This window comes from Podarcis filfolensis (assembly GCF_964270895.1).
Source record: "Podarcis filfolensis genome assembly, chromosome: 7".
In the NCBI taxonomy this organism is placed as follows: Eukaryota; Metazoa; Chordata; class Lepidosauria; order Squamata; family Lacertidae; genus Podarcis; species Podarcis filfolensis.
Genome location: NC_139603.1, coordinates 3,188,341 through 3,212,742, shown reverse-complemented (window position 1 = coordinate 3,212,742; position 24,402 = coordinate 3,188,341). Strand labels below are relative to the sequence as shown.

Here is a 24,402-nt window from a genome sequence, read left to right as displayed (position 1 = left end):
CGTATTTACTCGAGTCTAATGCACCACCAAATTTGATGCACATCTCAATTTTCAGAACCTTGAAACCAAAAAAATTGTTTGCTGGTAAATGTACCGGTAAATGTGCCATTGAATCTAATGCACACCTTTATTTTTGCAACGTGATTTGGCCAAAAAAGGTGTACATTAGATTTGAGTAAATACGGTAATTCAAACAGCAATCTCTTGGCAGATCCAAAACTGGAACTGGTTTTGGTCATGATGTCAGTGTCTGCTTTTGCTTGCATCTTTGTACTGGTGTTACATTTGCTTGGGAGCTCTGGAAACCAGCCCTTTGTGCACTGTCACCCCCACCCCTCCAAAACCCACTGGAAATGGCTGAAATCAAAACGACTCCTGAAACCAAGTGGCGTTTGGGGCCCTGCCCAGATACGACATCATGCCAGGCAGTGAGGAAAGGCTTTTTGTCTAAGGAAACTGGTATTTTGTTAGTTTTTATGCTTTTTTTGCCAGCTCTAAAGTGTTCGTCTTCCTTCTTTATTCCGTTCAAATATACATTCTGATTTCCTTCATAATACAGTTAATATTTTTGCATTTTCCTTAAAATTTAGTGTCTCACATCTTTCATACTTCTACTCATGCTTGTTCTGGATAACATGCACCCGATGATACACAGATAATTTTGATGTGTATGTATGTATGTAAAAAAAACATTTTAAAATTAAAAGCAGCACCAGGAGGCTGCAATTTTGAGGAAAGTAGCAGCAGGGGACGAGGGAAAGCTGCTTTATTTACTTTTTTCTGCTCAGAACGGCCCCTGCCAAGCTGCTTCCCCCTGCCATGTGTTCTAGATGCATGTTTGCAGGATAAACATGTTCAGAACTGGAAAAGTCACCATAGGAGGATTTGGAGCCAGTTGAGAAAGGATTAAGCGCCTTTCCTCCTCTGCTGTCCTTCCACTCAAAATTGCAGGTTCCTGAAGCTCTTCTTTTTTTCAAAAACTAATGGGGTTTTGTTATGCACATTTGCATGCAGCATCTAGCTTCCCATATGAATTTCTAAAAAAGAAGAAACAAGAATATGTAATGCATGCGCCTCTGAAAATAATTGTTGCTTGACCTTGGATCTTCTGCTGCTAATCCCCGGCGCCTTGGAGCACCCTGCTGCTACCCAGAAAATACCCAGGAGTGCTTTCCAGGGTTGAGCCCTGGCAGCAAATACAAGTTCCAGGGTAATGCCCTGGTGAATCCTCACACAAACAAAGCCCTGCTTAGACCAAATTAAATAAACAGTTTGTTACCATATGAAATATTTATGCTTCCACACTTGCAATGTTCTCAGCATTTTTCTTCACCCTTCATTTGTTCCTCACCAGGACTGAAAGAAAATGGCCCCCATTCCACGTGCCATTTGCAGGTTTTTGTGAATTAGTGCTAGCAATGGCAGTCTTCTTTTTGGTTTTTTAAGACCTTTTTTAGTGCCCTTGCTCATAGGCATTGGCGCTTCTCTTGGCGGCTGCCACCTGTTGGCTTCTGTTTTTGTTTCATAATGTCCTGGAATGACGCTGCGTCTGAGACATTGCAGGGAACAAAAATGGCATCTGCCAGCTGGTAGTGATCAAGGGAAGCTCCTCTGCTGACAAATGTGGTGTGGACACACTTTTTTTTATAAAAGGGTTAAAAGTGGGGAGAAAGATTAGCACCATCGCTGCCGCCAATGGGAAGTTCCCTCAGATGTTTCAAATAATTTTGCTTCCCCTGAAAATTGTCCCCAGGTTTGTTCCCCCCTTCAATTTGAAGATGAAAGCTCTTAGTTGAACATTTGGGCTTTGCTTATTTTTTCCTCTTTCTTTCTTTCTTTCTTTCTTTCTTTCTTTCTTTCTTTCTTTCTAGCCACTTCTGTCACTGGAGAATTTTTTGGTAACCAGTTTTGCAGAGGTGGGGCAAGTCAGAGTTACAGTTCAGGCTTCCTGTGGGAACTCCATGCTTCAGGATTCCAAGATTGTCCGTGTTTTGGGTGAGACACTTAACTTTCAAATATATATTTTAAACTATGCAAATTCTTTCACCTCCATCCTATTGTAGCTGAGACATCTTGGGTTAAAGTTTGGGCTTTTCTGAATATTTACAAGTCTGTGGGTGCTTCAGCTGTGAACATGACAAATCCTGGCACGCAATCAGCTTTGGGGAATTAATTCTACTCTTCCAGTGATTGTCATGGTTTTGTTACTCATGTGTGTTCATGTACTATGTAGTTCTGCCCTTAGTTGCTTGTTTTCTGTTGTGAAAATTTTCAGATAAAGACTGTGGTTATAGAATATTTCTTTTGCATAATAGCTTTGTGCAGAGAAACTTTTGTGCAAATCCAGAATTGTTTTTTTATATATACAAAATTTGTTTTTAAGTTCTCTCTTCCTGTTTCCAGATAATTTTCAAGTACTTCCTCTAAGGTTTTCTGAACACCTGGACTTATACAACCCAAACATACCTGCCTGGCGGGAAGATGTTGGCCGTGTCGTAACACAACAGATTGCAAAGGTGCTCTGATGGTTTGCAAATTTAGCAGAGATGGAACAGAGGGAATGTGGAGCCTTTGGAGAAGCTTGTATATAGAGTTAGTGCAGCAGGATGACATAACTGGGTTTTGGTTTTACTTCTTGTTCCCTTTGTGTCTTTAAATGAAGTAGAGACATTTTTCAGGGAGAATGTGGTTTTACGTTATTTATTTATCAAGTTATCAAGGTTTTAACAGTGATTGTAGATAAATGATCTTGAATTGCTTGTATTTACTCAAATCTAATGCTCACCATTTTTGGCCAAATTGCGGTACAAAAATTAAGGTACGCTTTTGATTCAATTGCACATTTACAATCACCAGCAAATACTTCTTTTGGCTTCAAGGTTCTGAAATTTGAGGTGTGCATTAGATTTGAAATTATGGCATATAATTTAGGGCTCTAGCAACAAAGTGCAAACAATGCTTTGATATACTGTACATCAGCGAGGATCCATAACAAGCACAAATTGACTTCTCTTGAGAGGAATATGATTAACTCATTATTCGGGAGTAATTTTCTTAAAATACTTGTCACTGGCTTGAGAGGAATGCCTATCGTAAAAAGAATAGTGGAATACTTATGATGCAGAAATGATTTTGATCTGTTATGTTTCACCTAGTGAAATTTAGTATTTCACTAAATTGTTTTGCTCAATTGCAGACACATTACCTACATCACTATAATTTTCAATATCACCTCCTCACAAGAAAATGTTTCACATTCAGATTGTTTTTTTATTTATTGTCCAACGATGGAAGGAACCTCTAATAAACCAATAGAGGCTTGGGTTAATAACATCTGGAGCATTGCTCTATCAAAACGCCTCACATTCCATCAGCGATTAATCAAAGGTTTCTACAAAAAAGATACATTTGGCATGATCTGGTATCCCTTTTTCTCTTTTATTGAAGAAGAACAGGATATTTTAATGTCATCATCATCATAGAGGGGATATATCGATTAAAAATGTCTAGCCAGATTGTTGGTTGGGTTCAAGCCAACATGACAGTGATGTGGGATTCAGGATTAGAATGATCATTTTGTGATACTATGGCAATGGACAAAGCTGTATTGTAACTTTTGAATAAATGTTTTAATTTTTTAAAAAAAAGAATATATACATATTCCACCACCTCCCGCCTCCGGTTTTGATGTAACTATGCAATGGGGTTTTGTTGTTGCCTTGAGCAAGATAAAATGACTAACTAAATAAATAAATAGATCTCCCACCTTGCCCTGCAAGGTGCACACAGACACACATATTGCTTACCATGTTAGAAGATGGAACTGCAATCTTTTGCATACTTAGCTAGGAAAGAGACTCACTGAACACAATGGGACTTAACATAGTGTAAATGCATAAGATCAGACCATAGCTGTCAACTTTTCCCTTTTCTTGCGAGGAATCCTATTCAGAATAAGGGAATTTCCCTTTTAAAAAGGGGGAAATTGACAGCTATGGATCAGACTGCATAACCATCTGTTAAAATTGGGGAGGAAAAAGGGGAATCTTTGCCAACTTGAGTCCCATCAGGGGAAAAGGTGGGGTATAAATAATTAGATGATGATGATGATGATGATGATACAGCATGCAGCACTAAATCTGTCATTAGTGCAAGCAATAAGGCACTGGTGAAACTACAAGACACTTGAACTTAATAAGTATTTTCCACTTTTTAAAACAAATTGCCTAAATCTTCCTATTATTATTCTTTATTCTTTATTACATCCATTTGTTTGTTTGTTTGTTTGTTCTTCTCCAGTAGTTATTCCAAACCTTGACTAATTCATGTGAGGCAAGAAACAAATCAAATCAAATCACTTTAAAGGAACTATAGTAGAGCAGTTTATTACAAAGGTAGCCATGCAGTCCAGGTCCATTTCTGAATGGTTTCTCTCCCCTCAGGAAACAGGCGTGCCTGAAGAAGGTCTTGTTACAGTAGTAAAACCTGGACTGCCCACAACTGCAGATTTACACGTGCTTCTGTCCATGAACCACACCAAAAGCAAAATAAGTATGCCTAGCAATAAGGTAAGAAGACAGATGAATATTAATTCAGAGCACAATACACATGGACTGTCTCACTCCTTATTAAACTAAGAGCACTGTGTAATTTTGCAACATGTCTAGCAAAGCAGAGAACCACTCTTTGAAGGGCCTAAAAGTATTTTAGGAGGGAACTGTCGCATGTTCCCTCTAACAGCTGATGCATCACTACGACTACGTCTCTTCTATGTGACTGGAGGATGCACACTCCTCATATCTGGAGCATTGGTAATAGGAAGCAACCATCCAGTTAGGCTGCAATAGTAAGGTATGAATTGGCCCTAGATTCACAGTCCAATTTTCTTATTTCTCCTCCTCCTCCTTGGAAAGAGTGCAAGGCATTAGCCTTGGAGAGCGTATCATGTTACATGAAAAAAACCCTGGGCCCCAAATACTGTACATGCTGAATTGAGACAGATATCAGCCTGACAAACACTGCTCAGTCTTGTCTTATCGTTTCTTTTTCAATATGGGCAGTTACTGGATGCATAATAACGCCTCAGTGCTCTTGCAGCTGAAGCATAAAGTGAAAAGTCCTTGTGACTACCACTGAACAAAATCAATATTTCAGAAGTCACAGGGCCCCTGTAGTATTAAAATATTCATCTTTTGCCATCAGCTTTAATAGCAGTTATTTCAGATTCTGCAGCGTCAGGATTCACTGCCTTCTCATAGATGAATGTTTTGCCTCAAAATTTGCTGTGGGTAACCCAGATTTGAGTACAGTGGTACCTCGGGTTACATACGCTTCAGGTTACAGACTCTGCTAACCCAGAAATAGTGCTTCAGGTTAAGAACTTTGTTTCATGATGAGAACAGAAATCGTGCTCCGGCAGCGCAGCAGCAGCAGGAGGCCCCATTAGCTAAAGTGGTGCTTCAGGTTAAGAACAGTTTCAGGTTAAGAACGGACCTCCGGAACGAATGTACTTAACCCGAGGTACCAATGTAAAAGAAACCCCTACTTCATTTTGAATTTTACTTTTGGCTGAATTTTCATAGCAACTCAACAGTGAATAACTCCACACAAGCAATGACTTCCTTTTGGCGGTTGTGGAAGGTGGGACCTGCCTAATGCAGTTTTTCTTATGTTTCCAGAGAATAGCTGCTATTAAGCAATCTTTGAATGCCCATAACATCAGTTTCTTCATGAGAGGAGGACACTGGGTCTTTGTGACCTTAGTTAGCTCGGATTCAGGTAAAATTTGTATCCTTTTTTGACAGTTAGTTGATGTTCCTCTCATGTTTAAGTTAAAATAATATTGAAGCTCCATATTGGTTTGGAATTCATACACACACACACACACACACACCAGTCAGCCTATCATTACAATTAAAACAATCACTTTCAATAAAATTTAAATCTTGCTCTTAAATGTTATATGGAAGAAAATCCTATTGAAGTGAAGATTCCCTGCGTCCAGAAATGAGGTTAGGCCTGGGGAGTTAGATCTTTTCCACACCATACATAAAGCATATGGCCTCCCCCAAAGCATCCTGGGACTTTGTTAAGGGTGCTGGGAATTGCAGTTAAGTCAATGGCTATACCCTTCCCAGGACCTTAGTCCCATTGACTTTACTGCATTGTGGACAAGATGAGTGGATACAGTTTAGGGTCACTTTATTAAAAAAGAATCTGCACTAATGCTAAATACAGAGGATGGTTGATTGTGCTCAGGATTGAATTTAACAGTGTGTGCCTTTGGTTTCAGATTCTCAGAGTATTGGAGGAGGAGGGTACTGGGCGATAATGGCCCTTTTTGTCATCTCTCTGGTGGCTGTAGGTGCTATCGTCCTCTACAAGTTTAAAAGGCAAGTGATTTTATATCTGGCATCATATGCAGAATATGTTTATAAAGCAGAAGTTGTCTGGAAATCATAGGAAAAGCTTTTCTTTTCTTTTCAAAAAAAATATTCACCTTTTGTTCAACATCTTTTCCCTAACCCTATTATTATAAACTTCTCATGGTATGTTAATAGCTTCCAAAACAGATATAAAGCAGATATAATAATAATAATTCCCCTTTTTAGGAAACAAAATATTATTCACAGTAGGGACAGATTTTTAAAAAATTAAACTGAAAGTAACTTTGCCTGTACAAAACGTTGTGAGTAAAGTCTGTGGGGAAATGAAAAAAGTGGCAGACAAGTGCCAGTGGCTTTGCGTTCTGTTCCCTGCCCCCACCCACCCAGGCTGGGCTGGGCTCCTGCCCCACGTCCCGGGTGGAAGCCTTTCGGTCCAGAAATCAAAAAGTAAAAAGATACCCCCTTGCCTGATCAAGGGGGCGAGTCCTGAATAACACTGTATGACTAGACTTCAAAATGGTTTGCAGTGGTTGATGTGACTGTTATTCCCTCTGCTGCAACAAGAGAAAAGGAACAGTATCTGGTGAGTTGGTGTCATTTCTCTCTACCAAAACTCAGCAGAGCAGAACCTGGTGCTTCCATGCATCTTTCAGGGCTTGCCTGGTGCTCAGCTTCTTAAGAGCAGCATTGTAGAGTTAGGAGAGTAGCATTCATTTCACTTTAATTATAGTCACATTTATAGCTGTACCAATCTGAGTTACTAAAGATCTATTGTTCATAATAATGAGTAAGCAGGAAACGAGCAATCTGTTGTTCCAAGGTCAAAATTCAATTCCTTCAAGTGAGCAATGAGCAATCATAACACGGGAAATACAAATGAGAAGAGTACTTTGGGGCTAAACAAATCATTTTATTAGTCAGCTTATGTCACAAACACTAGGTTAGATCTGGGGATGCTTGAGGAATTCAATTTCTGATGCAAAACAACCTGATCTACACTTCCCAAATGGAAGAAGGAACATAACTATCCTTCAAAAGTAGTTCTCAACTCAAATAAAATACACAAAAATGTGTTAAACTTTTAAAAATAACATATATTTATAAATGTGCACATTGAGATAATAATGAACAATCACAAATAAATGCAGAAATGGAATGGACCTATCAATGAAGACCTGAAAAATTGACACAGAATGTAAATAGATTGATCTGTCCAGCCCTAGTTGGATAGAAGAGTTCTCTGGAACTGAGGGTTGGGACGTTGAACTCTACAGACATCAAATTTCCCATTCTTTGGCCACACTGACACATAACAATCAACCGTTGTTTCTGGTTTGTTGTGCACAATCAACACGCAGGTGCAACCTGATGCTTTGCTTCTCCCCTGATGCAAATAAAGAAACAAACATGGGAAAAACGAAGCATGACTATGGGTTCAGATGTAACAGGAAGCCAAGCTTAATTGACAATTCCTGGTTTGTATCTCTGCTTGCCTCAGGGAAGAAGCAGAACATCAAGTCGTACCTGCATGTTGATTGTGCACAACCAAGTCATATAGAACTGTGTTAGATGACACAGAATGCCAGTGGTGTGCCCCATGTGCAGACTTCCCACAGGCATTTTGTTGGCCACTGTGAGAACAAGATGCTGAACCATGGCCCTGATCCAGCAGGCCTCTTTTTATGTTCTTAACCAGGGATTTGCCTCAATGCACCTTTTAAACATTCCTTTTGGAGGTAAAGATTTAGGCCAGGGGTCAGCAACCTTTTTTTGAGGCTGGGGCGGTCCACTCCCCAGCAGACCTCTCAATGGGCTGGAGCGTGTGTGCCCATGCGTGCGCTCAAGCTATTTCCGGCGCTCTTCTGAGATGGAGGAGTGCCCGTGCGCATGCGCACACGCTGTTTGCGGCGCTCTTCCGACGCGGAAGTCATTTCCTGTGGTGAGGAAAAAAATGGTGCCCCCCCCCAAAGCACGGAATACGCACGCCGACCCACGGAACGGCCATGGGCCGGTTCCAGGAAGCTCATGGGCCAGAACCAGTCCATGGGTCTTAGGTTGCCAACATCTGATTTAGGTCCTAGTCTGGCTATAGTAGCATGCAAAAAATAGGTGGTTCTAGGTTGGCAAGTACATTCCCATCAGCATGAAAATGTGCTTCTAGCCAATTCAATTGAGTCATAATGAGCTGGTATTATCCACACCCATTTGTGGATCAGAGCAGCACTGTACAACATTGCATTACAATCCTGTCTTGTACTCTTAAGGAAATTACCAGGCAGAAATGTCTATGCACAGATGCAAAATGAAAAAGAACAAGAGATGACCAACCCTGTAAACCGTAGAGAGGACACCCAAAATATCATCCAGGGGGAGGAGTTTATTGATGATGATCTTGATTGTCAAACACTGGGAAATGCAAGAGGTAAGTACACCTTCTCTTTCTTTACTGGCAAATTTCTGCTCCGCTCTCAAAAGGGTTCTCATAATCAATAATACCAACTGCTATATTATTGCAGCATCCAAAAAAATATGTTGTACACATGTCAGTCCATGGGAACAAATATTTATTTAGGACCCAAGTGCTGAATGAATAAAATAAGGAAAATTATAACGGCAGTGGTGGTAGGGGAAAATCACTACTAACTGTATGCTTGACAAGCACTATACAGCAGTAACTCACTTTTTCTTTTATAATTACATTGATTATGAAAGCATTTGTTTCATTCCATTCCATAAGCGTTTGGAAATGCATTTCCAATGTACCAGCAGCCTGAGTGGCATTCTTCATTACATTGTGGTCATTGTAGACCATTATATTGTGGTCATTGTAGACCACAGCCGCTGTATTATTCATATCTGAATTCTGATTTACCAAAGGTTACATCCACACCATACTTCCTCCAGAGAATCCTGTGGACTGCAGTTTGTTAAAGGTGCTGGGAATTGTAACTGTGTGAGGGGGAAATGGCAGTTTCCAGGAGTCTTTGGGGAAAGCCGTGACTGTTAAAGTGCTATACAGTGGAACCTCGAGTTGCGGATGTAATCCGTGATGGAGGCACGTCCGCAACACACAGCGTTCGCATCCTGAAGCGCCGCGTCTGCGCCGGCACAATTTGGCGCTTCTGCGCATGCGCAAAGCGCGCATGTGTGAATGGCGAAACCTGGAAATAACCCGTTCCAGTACTTCCGGGTTTCCTGCAGTCCGTAACCCAAAAACACATAACCTGAAGCGTCCATAACATGTGGCATTAAACATACACTCTGGGTTCTTCAATCTATATATTTTATTAATTAATGGAAATATTGATTTTAAAAAGTATATGCTGAAGTAATCTAACATTTAATACTTTATAAAATATGTCAATTAGGTTGACATTTATTAGTTCTTGTAAAAAGTGACTACAGCTAAATCTGTTAGCTTGACTAGGGATTACTTCCTATTCTAGTTACTCACTGCTGAGGGAGAGGTGAATCTGAAGGACTAGAAAGTGAGCACCGTGGCACCAATTTTAAAAAGGGGGTTGGGGCTACAGGGAGTGGCAAGAGAGGCTGGAAATCACGGCCAATTAGCTTAATGTTTGTCCTGGTGGAAACACTAGTTGAAGATAAAACAAGCAAGCATATAGAACAAGCCCCGCTGAAGCAAAACCAGCATGGCTTCCGCAAGGAGACATCGCATCTCACTCCATTTAGAGTGTCAAGTACCATATAGGTAGTGGTGATCCAGTTGAGAAACTACTTCACCCAAGACTCCTGAGTAAGCTTAGCAGTCGTGGAATAAGAGGCAGGCTCCTCTTTTGTATCAGGTATTGTTTAAGTGAGAAGAGATGGGCAGATCTATCAACAGAAGGATGTGGAAAGCGGAGTCCCCCAAAGATCAGTATTAGGACCTATACTTTTTAACTTATTCTGAAATGATTTGGAGCTAGAGGTGAGCAGTGGGGTGGCCATGATTGCTAATGATGCAAAGTGGTTAAAACAAAAAGAGGTAGTGAAGAGCTCCAAAAAAGATGGGTGGTGAAATGGTGAATACAATTCAATGTAAACAAGTGTAGAGTGGTGCATGTGAAGAGAAAAAACCCAATTTCACATATACCCTAATGAGGTCTGAACCATCTCTGACTGACCAGGAATGATACCTTGGGGTCATAGTGGATAGCTCAACAAAGATGTTGAGCTGTGAAAAAGGCAAATTTCCTGCTAGGGATAATTAGGAAAGGAAAATAAAACTTCTGATATAATGCCATTACACAAATCAATGGTTGAACCGCATTTGTAATACAGTGGTAACTCGGGTTACATACGCTTCAGGTTACATACGCTTCAGGTTACAGACTCTACTAACCCAGAAATAGTGCTTCAGGTTAAGAACTTTGCTTCAGGATAAGAACAGAAATCATGCTCCGGCGGCGCAGCGGCAGCGGGAGGCCCGATGAGCTAAAGTGGTGCTTCAGGTTAAGAACAGTTTCAGGTTAAGAATGGACCTCTGGAATGAATTAAGTATTTAACCCGAGGTACCACTGTATACAAATTCATGGAAGGTAAGACTAGCAATGGCTACTAGCCACAGTGGCTTTGTTCTGCCTCCGCTGCCTCTTCCACTGTGAAGACAGACACAAAGAATCCATTCAACTTTTCTACAATCTCCTTTTCTTCTTTTAGCACACTTTTGACCTTGTCATTCTAGGGTCCCACCACTTCTCTAGTTAGCCTCCTGCCTCTGATGTATTTAAATAATTCATTGTTATTGTTTATGTTTTTAGCAATTTGCTCCTCAAATTCATTTTAAGCCCCTGCTATTGTCTGCTTGCATTTCTTTTCTTTTTTGTTCTCTTCATTTGGACCAAACTTCCATTTTCAAAAGGAAACCTTTTTGTCTCTAACAGCTAATTGAATTCTGCTTTAACCACAGAGGCTGTGGTGGTACATTTCTTGATCTGTGTTATATATTTTAGCTGAACTTCCCAAGCACATGGGTGTCTGCAGAAATAATTTCAGGGGCAGGGGCAAAGTAGATTTGTAAAAAGATTTTTAACTATAGGTTGTTGATGATGATTTGCAGTCTTCATAGAACGTAATTCCACAAACCATTGCATTGTGCTAAAGAGAAGCAACGAGAAATCATAGTGGATTGTGCCTGTTGGAAATTTACTGCATTTTATGGGATTATACATATCAGAACTAACTTCTAACAAATTCCTTTATTTGTCCATTTACCAATAACAGAGAAAAACATACAGCTTGACTTTGTCCATTGAACATCAATACTTGGAATTCTAAACCAAATTAAAACCCCTAAGGCTGAATTTCCCCTACTTTTACACATTCATTGTGATGAATGCCAAACCCAAGGTCTAAAACCACTCAGGTTTTTTTGTTAATGCTTTTAAAATTATTATTAAATTTCTATACCAAGGGACATGGGAGGCGCTTTGGGTTAAACCACAGAGCCTAGGACTTGCTGATCAGAAGGTCAGCGGTTCGAATCCCCGCGACGGGGTGAGCTCCCGTTGCTCGGTCCCTGCTCCTGCCAACCTAGCAGTTCGAAAGTACGTCAAAGTGCAAGTAGATCAATAGGTACCACTCTGGCGGGAAGGTAAACGGCGTTTCCGTGCGCTGCTCTGGTTTGCCAGAAGCGGCTTAGTCATGCTGGCCACATGACCCGGAAGCTGTACGCCAGCTCCCTCGGCCAATAAAGCGAGATGAGCGCTGCAACCCCAGAGTCGGTCACGACTGGACCTAATGGCCAGGGGTCCCTTTACCTTTAAATTTCTATACCACCCTTCATCTGAGGATCACAGGGCAGTTTATAATATAAAAACACAAAAATACATAACATAGTAACAAACAAACAAATAACCGTCCCACCCCCCAGTTTAAAAGGTCAAAGATTGTTTAATTACCCGGTGGCCTGGAATAAAAGGAATGGTTTTGCCTGGTATCTAAAGATATATAATGATGGTGCCAGGTGACCCTCCCTGGGGAGAGCATTCCACAAATGGGGAGCCACCACAGAAAAGGCCCATTCTTGTTTTGCTACCTTCAAGATCTTTTGTGGACCTCAGATGAGGGTTGCCGGGTCAGGGTTCGCTGATAAGGAAGAGGGTTGTCTGTCCTTGACACTAAATAAAATACAGTACTAGGTGGATCATTCTGTAAACAAAAAGTGAAGTTGTCAACGGTCTTTTCTTTTATGAATTTATCCTTGGGATAGCTCTTCCATTTTTCTCTATGGACGCTCAACAAACACAAGCCTGACAATTAGTCTTCACTCATTGTGTCGATTTTAGCCCTGCCTTCACCCTCCACAATGTACCAAAGGATTGTTTAGTTGTTCATTGTGTAACTGGGAGGGAAAGTGCTATGAGAATGACCATTTTAATAGCAGAGCACATTTTGTTGTGGTCCAGTAGTTCAGTAAGGCTCATGATCCAAACATCACCCAGTGATGGTTATATTTCTTTGGTAGACTCACAGCTTGTGTGAGGGCTATGTTCCCAGGGTGTGGGGGGGAGGGGTACGCATAAAACTGAAATCACATTTAGTCAGAAAACCCTTGGCACCAACAAGTTGTGTTTAATTTGTGCAATGTCATCTGGCCAGCTGCAAAGCAGGTAAAACTGTGATCACACAAGTTAAATGTGTCCAAGTTGTGAGTCTTTTTGCCAACAATTCATACCAAGTAACAGACTCATCCCCAAAGTTTTCAAATTTGTAAAGTTCTTGAATGGGATTGAAAGTTTCATCAATGAAAGAGGACATCAGTGAGATAATTAGCGAATCCAAAGACAAACAATGCAAGTTGTTGTCCATGATGCACACAACTGAAACAAAATATGTCTTCTCTTGGTTTTGCCTGGTCCTGCTAATTGCTTGAGTTGCTTGATAATAAGGGGTAATTTTCTGCAAACACACAGATACTCTTTCATTGTTGAATCCTCCAACTTTCACATAGCATTGGTATGTTGGGAATTAGTCTTTGGATGCTCTTAGGGATTTTTTTTATGATGCCTTTAATTGTGCCAACTGTGGGATTAGCAGTAGACAATGGTGGTCTAATATATTGCCCTGATTTGTGCTTGAACCCTATAGTTGAGCAACCCTTGTATACTTGTACAACTAACTTATTGAGATTGAGTCCAAAATCAGAACAGGCAGATGAGATGGCATTGAGAATACCTGCTGCAGTTCGGTCTGAGACTGAAATGAACCCAATGAATTCTCACGTTCAGATGCATTCACATCACTTTCTGCCAGGCTGGAATGGTTTTCCATGTTTTATCACTGCTTTCATGATTTGTTGTAACCTGCCCTGTGCCCTTATGGTGAAGTGCAGGTAAGAAAATGTATAAAAAAACGTAGGGCAGCCTTCCACCCAACCCCCACATGGAAAGTCAGCAGAAACGAGAGCTGCCATATTTCAAGAAGTGAAAATCCAAAAACATACAAATTGTGCCCCCCCTTTTTTGGAAAAACAATTTTTGGGTTATGTTGCAAAAAATCCAGGATGAACTGCCGCTTTTCGGAAATTCCCCCCAGACGTCACTTCCACCATTGAAATCCCGGAAATTCTCCCCAGGTGTATGGCAACCCTAGCACAAACAATGTTGTTTCCTTCTGCCCCACGCCAGGGACATTTAGCCTCATGGTAATATCATCCCTACCCTATCTGAAACTGCATTTTTCTGGTGAATGGTCCATTCCAGAATTTTTATTTTTTATTTTTGTTTCTATAGCCTCCATTTTGCTAATTAGCCGTAATAGTGGTTTGATGCACATTCCCTTTCTCGAGATCTAGTGACATGCTGTTCTTTTGACAGCGATCCCTGTGATATACTCTGATTCAGCATAAGGACCTATAAACGTGAGTGCAGCATCCCTAGGTGGATGAGGAACAGCTGCCAGGCTTGGTTCCCAGCACCCTCGTGGCATCTTGAGATGCAGGGCCAACCCACCCACGAGGCAAGGGGAGGTGGCTGCCTCAGACGGCAGGATCCACAGGGGCGCAGATGCTGCCATGGTAGCAGCAAGAGCTGTGGCACACGCCTTGGAGGCCTCCTCAGCAGTCGTCTCTCCCCCCCCCCACACACATGCTGCCTCTACCGCAGCATCTTGGCAAATAGGAGGCATTGCTGGTCTCCTCCCACCCTTGTTCCTGATGTAGATCTTCATTCATCCCTTCTTCCCTGGCTGGGTGCAGGGACATTTTGTGGTTCGACTCAGGTGCCAAAGTGCCTTAGGCCAGCCCTGCTTGGATGATAGACCAGAACTACTATTCTGAAGGGGGAAGCAGGATTTGGATTAAGCCTTCCCTGCCCCGCCTCCCACTCCCAGCCAGGTGATTGGTACTCTTGTTGTTGATTGACTGGGGCTGCCTGCATGTCCCCCCCCCCCGCCCCGTTTAGTGCAAATGTATCGTCAGGTCAGGGCCATGGTGTAAGGAAACTTTTCAATTATTCCATTCATTCTTTTTGTCGTAGAATTTTCTTAGCTTAACTGCAGGGGACGCTTCCTCCGTTGAGGATCTGAAATACATGTGACAAATGTTAGATTTGCCATGGGGATTCCCTTCTCATCTTTGAGACAGTTTGAACAGACCCTTCTCTGTTTTACAGCGTAGTGTGACTAAACAAATCCTAGCTTTCTGCTCTCTCTTCTCATAATTTTGGAATTTTTACAGTGGCATATTTCTAGACTCACCCATCCACTTCTTTTGTTTTTATATATTTTATGTTGCCTACTTTATCGCCACCCCCACCTTGGGACTTCTCCACACCATTACCTTGCAGTGACTCCTTCTGGGAGAGGTGGAAACTTGAACAGCTACAGAGTTCCCTTATTGCTGATGGCAGTCAGTGTCCAGTCCCAGGTCAGTGTCATCTTAAAAGGAAGCCTATGGTTCCATTCTTCTCCCTTGCCTCCTCCCCCCAAACCACTTTATGATGTCACTTGGCTCCACACTATAGGGATTCCCAATAGTTCATCGAAAGCCAACATTTTTAGCAACACAAAACTGCTGCACCACTCTTACCTGATGCGATTTTGATAAAACCCACCATCCCATTTGGTGGAATTGTTCCTGGAATAGAAGGGGGTGGGTTCCTGTCAAAATCCTGTAATTTGCTAATCATTGTGCTTTGTTTTTCTGTTCCTTAGGCAATCTCTCAGGCATGGTTCTGAGCACTAATTCCAGGGAGAAGCACAGTTACCTGATTAGCTGATACTCACAAATGAACACATAGACTCTTCTGTTGGGTCCCTCCTTCTCCCTCTGAAGATATAACTACTGGTGGGATGGAGAAGTTGTCTTGAAGATAGGCACAGATGTGTAATACTTGGAGAGAAAGATAATATAATTTGTTTCCATGGCTGTGGACTTTTTTTACACCTCAAACTAAGATAGCAGATCTGTAGCCCTAGGCACACTTGCAACCACCTTTTCTGTCTCCCGTGTCTCTAGTTCTCAATGTTCATTTAATTGAATGCATACAGCACTTAGCTCACTGTGGCAGTATCAAGTAGGAGACTGCAGTTCTTGAGCCATGAAGACTGGTTTTAAAAGCTGTTGGCTAGTTGAAGCAGAAATCTGGTGGAATGTTGGGAATAGTTTCCTTTTACAAGGAAGTGACTCCTGGGTCTGATGTGGCACAACCGAAGAATTCAGAGAGATACTGTCAAGAGACACGTTGATGACTCACTAGCATCCCTCTTCAGGCCCCGTGCAAGTCCTTCAGGCTGCAGCAGCTGTGTGAAAACATCGTATAGGGTGATGCTGAAGTGGGAAGTCTCACAGCTTCTTGTACATCACCACTAAGAAACTCTCTGCTTTGTTTTGTTCCCAGACCAGGTTTCCTCCTTTTCAGACACCACCCACCCTTCCGTAAGTGGGTACCACTAGACTGACTGGTAGTTTGCAACCTACATAATTATATAGTATGCAGCTTGGGCTGCCTTACTGTCTTTTGGTCCCCATAACAGCAAGTGTAATTACTTTTTTTATTTCTGTAACCCTTTTTTGTATCTTTTTAAACTTTCTATTTTTATAGCTATACAAGCATTCCTGTCTCAGGATAGTACTGTCAAAGCAGCATACTTGGAACTTGCTATTTTAGTCTTTTTCCTTTTTCTACTGTGGGGCGGAACAAACTGGAAAAAAACACACTGCCTTGGATGTGTCTGACAATCTGGTGAATTAAATCTGAGAATTAATTCCATTGAAATGATTGCACTTTCTCAATCTTACCCCTAGGTGTCACGCTTCATTCCTGAGACCTGCGTTGAGCTAGACCTTATTTCTGTGTGCAGGACAATGGTCTCCTGTGATGGTTACTCTTGTTTTGAAGGTGTGCAAGTTAAATGCTGTGTTTGCTTATTCTACCCCAAGTAGCTTCATGGAGCAGGAACTGCAAGGTTGCAGCCAAACCTGCATCTAACTGTATTTGCTCTGAGAGTCTTGTGTAGGAAATGAACCACAACGCGGCTTGGAGCTAGTCACTGAGCATCAATTGTCTCACTTTTTACAAAGAAATAGCAGAGTTACCTTAGGTTTGCTGAATAGCAGTGGATAACCAAGCATAAATAAGAATGAGTTATGTCACACTTACTAGTATTGTATGTATTAGATTACTATGTCTCCAAGGTGCCAATGTTTATTTTTGCTGAAAGCACATTCCATTTTGTCATGTTCTATTTTGTCCTCTTGTGAGCACTAAATCCTGCAGAACTGTTAAGCACAATGCATTCAGGAACTGACTATCCAAATGGATGATAACATTGCTGTGAATGAATTGTGTCTTTTTGCCACTTGCTCAGGATCTCAGTCTGTCTTTGTTGATGCCGCAAGACCTACTAATGCCCCGGACATTTGCTTCTGAAGGAGCCATGCAGACTGCCGCTTTGCCTGCACAGTGCTTAACATGGCCATGAGGAGTCCCAAGGACTTTATTTCACTGTTCATAGTACTGCTGGCACTGTAAACAGCAAAACCTCTCCAGGTAGGATATAGGATAGAATTCCTGTCCACCAGGCTGGACAACAATTTTCAGAAATCTTAGAAACCCTATGAGGAAGGCAAATCACCACAGGTCTATGGGGTACATCCAGATGGGTGTTTATGCTTCACATGTGTGCAAATTTTTCACAGCATTTCCATGACGATTGGTATCAAATGCCAACTCTTATTCCAAGGATAATCAGGATTTACCTTTTCTGGAAAAATCCAATAAATTATATATATTTAAAAAACCTGTTTACAATATTAAGCCCCTGTTTAGAAGAACACAAGGTCCCATACCCATAGATCAATAATGGATTACTAAAAATGGGGGGAAATTGGTCTGTGTTATGACTCCAGCAAAATTAAATCTTATGGCATTCAATAGTTTCTTGGAACACTTTCTGGAGAAGTGGATTATTAGAACAACTGTATTTAAAGTGCTAATAAGTCAGTTGATGTCCAGTGCTAACACTTAATTCTAGATTTTTAGTATTGCCTCATGAGAAATATTGCTTCTCGTCCTTGGAATGGAAAATCCCCACCTTGAATCTACACACAGGAAATTCCAGTTCTGCTCCTCCCCTAATAATAATAATAATAATAATAATAATAATAATAATAATAATTTATTATTTATACCCCACCCATCTGGCTGAGTTTCCCCAGCCACTCTGGGCAGCTTCCAATCGAGTGTTAAAAACAATACAGCATTAAATATTAAAACCTTCCCTAAACAGGGAATAGAAAGAAGCTAAATGGTGTGTTTGTTTTGAGATGTTTTGGTTGTTGTGCTTTTGATTTGTTACTTGAGCACTATTTAACATTAGCATGCATTTACTGCAAACGCACACTTGTTTTCTGTGCCTGCCTTAATGTTTTTATAAGGTGTATTGTTCATGCTGGGTATGAGTTCCAGTCCATTATTCCAACCCATAGTTCCGTGGGCATTGTTGCACAGACATGGAACTCCTGCTTCTTATATTCTTTAGTGAAGAGAGAAGCCTTGCACATACGAAAGAACATGTGCAAATATGCAATCCCCTTTACTGAAGTGACTGAGCTTTCATTTCCATCACCTTCTATATTTTCTTGCATGTGTGAAAAAACCTTGACTTTGGCTGATAAAGTGCAATGCAGAGTGAACATTTTTCTAACTTTGCTGTAAGTGCTCCTCCTTCCAAACATGGAGGGAGACTTTTTTGGGAGGCGGGGGGACAAATTAAAAGGATTGGACTCTTATTGCAAGAAAGTTCAGATTCTGACAATTTGAAGTCACATAATATTGATATAGCTTTTGCTGTGCTTTTTAATATATATATTTGCATAGCAGTCACAGCAAGATGTTTTCTCCATTGCCAGATAAACTGCTGGGAACTGTGGGTGAGTTTCTGCTTGGATGCCAGCAGGGAAATCTTGACACAATAGGGGTTTTCACATTGCATTCAAAGAGTGTACAATCTGTGTACCTGTGTACACAAATAGTTGAGCTGTACACTCGTACAGCTACTCACATGTAGCGTTCTAGGAGTGTGTAATCTGTGTGCACAATAGTTGAGGTGTACCAATTAATATGTGTACACTCTTTCACAGAAACGCTTGTACATCTGTAAAGACAGCTTGTACCTATGTACAGTGTAACATGTGAACAAGCTTTGTATCTTCTCCCTATATGAGAGTGGAGTGGAGCAGTACTGACTGCAAGGTTCTTTTTCTGTGTAATAAAAAGTTTGGAATCTTTTAGCAGTTCTTTTATTGACAGGTAAGGCTGCAATCCTAACCCCACTGCCTCCAAAGTAAGTCACATTTACTTCTGTGTAAGACGAGTGTGTTTGCAAAAAGAGGATGCCTGTTACCCTTGCCTCCATCCTCCATGTTGTGGGATGGGTTGAATAGATTTTTAAAGTCCCATCCTTAGCAGCAAAATTGAAGCACAGGAATTAGGCTGTAAAGCCGCCTTTTGAGCAAATCCAGCTAACTAAGCAGGCTGGCTTCCCCCTTTCTTCCTTAACAAACAATCAGGCAACAACTTGGGAAGTAAGTTTAAAAATATTATTTACTTCCTTACAAACTTGCATTGGTTCAACAGTCAAACCTTTGCAGGCAAAATATTTACCGTATTTTTTTCTCTATAAGACTCACTTTTTCCCTCCTAAAAAGTAAGGGGAGATGTGTGTGCGTCTTATGGAGCGAATGCAGGCTGTGCAACTATCCCAGAAGCCAGAACAGCAAGAGGGATTGCTGCTTTCACTGCACAGCGATCCCTCTTGCTGTTCTGGCTTCTGAGATTCAGAATATATTTTTTCTTGTTCTCCTCCTCCAAAAACTAGATGCGTCTTGTGGTCTGGTGCGTCTTATAAAGTGAAAAATACGGTATATTTACAGTATAGCCAGCTTCAGGCTGGAGCAAGCAGAGACATGTCTGCATCCAAGACTGGTCAAAAAAAGCAAGAAAGAAAAGAAGGAAAATGTTTTCTAAAGGTCTGATTTTCTGCCTCTCAACGATACAGCTCTGTGGTATTAGCCCCTTCTAACTAACAAGAATATGCATTTGTTAGATTTGGCAGCTAATCTCCCGCATGTGTCTAATATTAGATTGTAAACTCCTTGGTGCAGCAGTTTGTTTGTTTTTTCTCTGCAAAAGCATAATGCACACTGATGACATAATATAATCATAAGAAGATGCTACATGATCTGTTGCCTGGTGCAAAGCCCCACAGTGAGGGTGGCCGGAAGAAGCAAGGGTAGGGATACTAGCAATGTGAAAGCATGGCTCAGGCGTAGAAGCTTTGAGCAGTGGTGACCTGTCTTGGGCCAGCTGGGCATAAGACTCAGGGAGGCCTGATGAGAAGGGGCAGCTCAAGTCCCAGCCCTTTCGAAAGGGTTGATGATTGCACTCATCAGTTGATAATCGGGACTCACTGTCCAGACTTTTAAGAGAAGGCGTAAGGAAATTTTGAAGCCGCCTAGCAGGGAGCACCTCTTTTCATAAAGCAAGGTGGAGGCTTAAAAAAATTAAACAGAAGCAGCACTGTCTCATTGGTTTTGTGGTGACCTGCAACTTTCACCTCTCCTAAGGTATGTACTGCAGTTTCATGTCTTTCATTTTGCATCCTGTTTCTCATAGCATGCGCATGCGCACACCCCACTGTCTGCAGCTGCCAAAAGGCTTGTTAAGCTCTGAGATGCCTGATTTGAATTCATGAACCACTTAAAATGGGAGCAGCATAAAGCAGAGGCAGGTGACCAGTAGACACCAGTAGACCAGTGACAGCAAATGCAAAACTCAGCTACCTCAACTTCTGCTACAACTTTTGTCATCTTGTTTGTAGGTGGTGGGTGACAGCTCATGGTATTTGCTCCATGGATTAAATTGAGACAAAGGAAGTGGCTGCTACCACCCACATCTCTCTTCACTGCCAGAATCATCTAAAAACACTGCCATCCCTATAGCCATTCACTTTATCTCTGGGTGATGCTGTGGTGGAAGAAAAATTTCAGGAGAGCTGACACATTTTAGAGTTTGACAATATATCCAATATATATATATCTCCAAGAATTTCTTCTGATTTAAAGAGATGACTCAGGCATCTTGGGAGAGTTCATAATCTTTCTGTTCATAATTATGATGAAAATTGACATTTTGAAAGGGGAAATGAATCCATCTTAAATTAACTGACTGAAAAGCTTGTGGGAAGGCAATTAAGTACAATCAAATTAATATAATTGATCAAATTACTAATTGGTGCAAATTCAGTTGAAATTAATTATTTTAAAGTTCCACTGATTTCAGTGGGAGATATTAGCATATTAGTTCAGTCTTCTTTATGGAAAGCAATGGGAGTTAGAGATGCCTTGACTGGAATGGACCTTCTCTGATGACTAAGAGAAAATGGGTGGTTATTGCAGCAAGAATGAACTACACCTGGAGATTCTTTCCAGAACACTACCAATACAGAGAAAACATTATTGAAAGGGAGAAAGGGGGCATGTGTGTTGCCATGTGCCATGTATTTTGTACATTAAAATACATAACAAGAAGACAGGCTTTCAGATCACCCCCACTAGAAAACATATATATTTCCTGATAGTTTTGATTTTTATGGACAGGTGGACTTGGATGTCTGTGTTTCTATCAAGTTTCGTAGCCCTTTCTAAATACTTCAGAGCAAGAACCAAGCTAAGTATTTATCCATCAACATCCTTTTGAAAAAAGCTATGCACCAACAAACAAGACAGCCGTTGCTGCTTCAAAACATCTCTAAAATCTGCAAAACATCACCTGTGTGGTGTTCACTGCCTATTTCACTGATGTATCTACCGTACCTTCCAACATTCTTCAGCTCCAGATAGCGACATTTCTCACTCCAACCCCCCCAACCAACTGACCCTTCTTGACCCCCATTTTTGTGCTCCCACCCACAGAGCATTTCCTATCAGAAGGGGACGTGCCGCCACCACCTCACCAACAGGACACAGCACACAAGCCCTCCACCATTCTGAGAAACCCTCTTAATCCCTATTTTATTTTATTCTTTGGTATGTTTACAAAAAGAAAAACGCACATCAATAAATACATTTGAGAAAGATTAGATGTGGACGCACAAAGCATTAAAAAAATAAAAATAAAGCAAGACTCCATGCACTTTGCTCCGCTCCCTTTCATGCTGTCCAGGGCGACCCTGCCCTCAATTGTGCCAGGCAGGCTGGGCCTCAGGGGCAGCCGCCTCTCCTCCTCTCCCACTTTCCTGCAGCCTCTACAAGCTGCCCAGGGAGGAGACTGGCAAGAGCAGCCCTGGAGAGGCAACAGGATGCTCCCTCGCAGGATGCTCCCACAGCGGCTGCTCAGGACAAGGGCCGGCTCCTCCTCCTTCAGCTTAGTGGCAACAGTGCTGGGGGGGGGGAATAGGGGCATTCCAGGATCAAATCAGAAGCTGGGATGGCTTTCGGAATGCCAGGACTGTCCCTGGAAAATTGGGACACTTGGAGGGTATGATCTATGCCTATTTGATATGTGATATCATATGCATTTTCTGTTTTTGAAAAGTCTTCTGGGATAGCTCAGTCGGGAGAGCATCCATGAATGTGGATTCAAGCTCCATGTTTTACAAAAGATTCCCGCATTGGATGATTCTCGTGGTCCCTTTCAACTCTACAGTTCTATGATTCTGTGAAATATAAGAGACACCCAGGAAGCCCCTGGCCTGAAGAGCGGGGCTATTAAATTATCAAAATTAAATGACCAAACCCATTAATTTGTGAACTGAGGTGCAACTAAGACTGCTTAGGATTTGCCTCCTACTTTTCTAGCCCAGTTTCAATTCTTATTACAAAAGAATTTCAGAAACAGACTTGAAAGAGAAGTTGCTCAATTACAACTTATCACTAAACTGAAAACTATGGCAAGACCTCCTCTTAATAAAGATATTGGATTCCTGTCTCATTACAAATGCTAAGCACCTGCATACTATCCCTTGCTTTTTCCTTTAGGACTAATTGCAGTCGTTACCAGTTGTCAACAGGTTTACCAAACACATTGAGTCAATCACCCATCTCCTACTACCCTCCTGAGAAAAACCCCACCCCACTCTCCCAGTATACATAAGGGTCTGGTGACTTCTGTTTCAGTGTATCTGAAGAAGTGTGCATGCACACAAAAGCTCATACTAAGAACAAACTTAGTTGGTCTCTAAGGTGTTACTGGACATTTTTTTTTTTATTTTTATATATATTTCGACTGCATCAGACCAACACGGCTACCTACCTGAATCTAGCCATTTCAATCATTGTTCACATGCAATGTGCAGCATGTACTTTGAGGGATGAAGGCCAACAGTGCATGTTATGGCTCCACATTCACTCGTAGTTGATGGCTTACTGTTAACACGCAGAAGGCTCAGACATCCCTCCTCCCCTCTCGGCCTATGATTGCAACAAAAGGTGATTAGCATCACATCCAAACCATAGGTTGTGGTTCATTCCTGGCTTGCAAATTGTGGTTTTGCTCAGTCTGCATTTCAGCCCTAACACTGAACTAGGGAGTGTGCTTGGTTGCTCCCACTCAAACTAGGTGGTGAGTGAAAGAGCAGAGATCTCTCCATTCATTGTAAACCATTATGGTTTAACATGCTGTGTAAACTGGCTCATTCCATCACTGTCAGTTAGTAACCTCCAATCTTTGAGCATGTAGGCACCAGGAACCTGGATTAAGGGGGTCACTCCTGTTAGCACCCTGTGAGTTTTCTTTCAGCCCTGCGTTACAACAATCTAGAGTGTATATTTTCAGTAGTTTGTGAGGTACTGGTGATGTGCGTGTGGAACCTGGGTCCCAGAACTGCTAAAAACAGTTGTGGTTCATTATTGGCAGGGAAGCAAAGGGTGGGTTTCTCCCCTAGGACTCTGGCCTCCCCATTTTAGTCTGCAATAACCCAAGATAAGGCGGGGGAGGGAGAAAGAGAGATTTGTCTTTCCCCTCACATACTAATGCTGGCCAAAAGCCGACACAGGCCTCTTTAATGATCACACTCTTCTTTCTTGCTGTGCTATTGTCTTTCCTCAAGAGGCATCTCTGTAAAAGATTCCATCTGTGCACTACCTACAAACATCAAGGCAAGAAAGAGAGGCAATAGCTGCTTCATGTTTATGGAATTTCCTACCCCACCCCCTGAAGGCTTGTCAGAAATCTGCCCTGAGAACATTTTTGGAACCGTGAAGCAATCCTGCCAAAGTAAGGTGTGGCTAAAGTGGAGATTTAACTGTCTTGTGTTTTCATTCTGATGGTTCCAATGGGACTGAGGCACACCTAGTGTACTCTGGATTTCATCCACTGTATGTGCACACTTTGGGCTTTGGCAAGAGAGAGATGTGTGCATTGCAGTTTTATTTTGTTAATTCTTGCTGCCCACTGTCTTAGTTATAACTACAAGTGAGGAATTAATCTGATTTCTCCAAAATTATATGTATAAAACGATGAGCAGTCAGAATGGCTTGGCACCAGCCAATTTGCCTGCCCTGGCTGATATT

General features: G+C 41.6%; 1 protein-coding gene across 2 annotated transcripts in view; it reads left to right on the top strand.

The window, feature by feature from the left end:
• Positions 1-19,119, top strand: part of SORCS2 (sortilin related VPS10 domain containing receptor 2) — a 129,967-nt gene extending 110,848 nt beyond the window's left edge. For both annotated transcript variants that reach the window (XM_083624441.1, XM_083624442.1), the window contains 8 exons: positions 1,872-1,995; positions 2,404-2,516; positions 4,443-4,568; positions 5,679-5,778; positions 6,293-6,392; positions 8,651-8,808; positions 15,176-15,255; positions 15,543-19,119. In XM_083624441.1, coding sequence (XP_083480567.1) covers positions 1,872-1,995; positions 2,404-2,516; positions 4,443-4,568; positions 5,679-5,778; positions 6,293-6,392; positions 8,651-8,808; positions 15,176-15,255; positions 15,543-15,566 — 825 coding nt within the window. In that variant the 3' untranslated portion in view covers positions 15,567-19,119. The remainder of the gene's footprint in view (positions 1-1,871; positions 1,996-2,403; positions 2,517-4,442; positions 4,569-5,678; positions 5,779-6,292; positions 6,393-8,650; positions 8,809-15,175; positions 15,256-15,542) is intronic.
• The last annotated feature ends 5,283 nt before the right edge of the window (positions 19,120-24,402 follow it).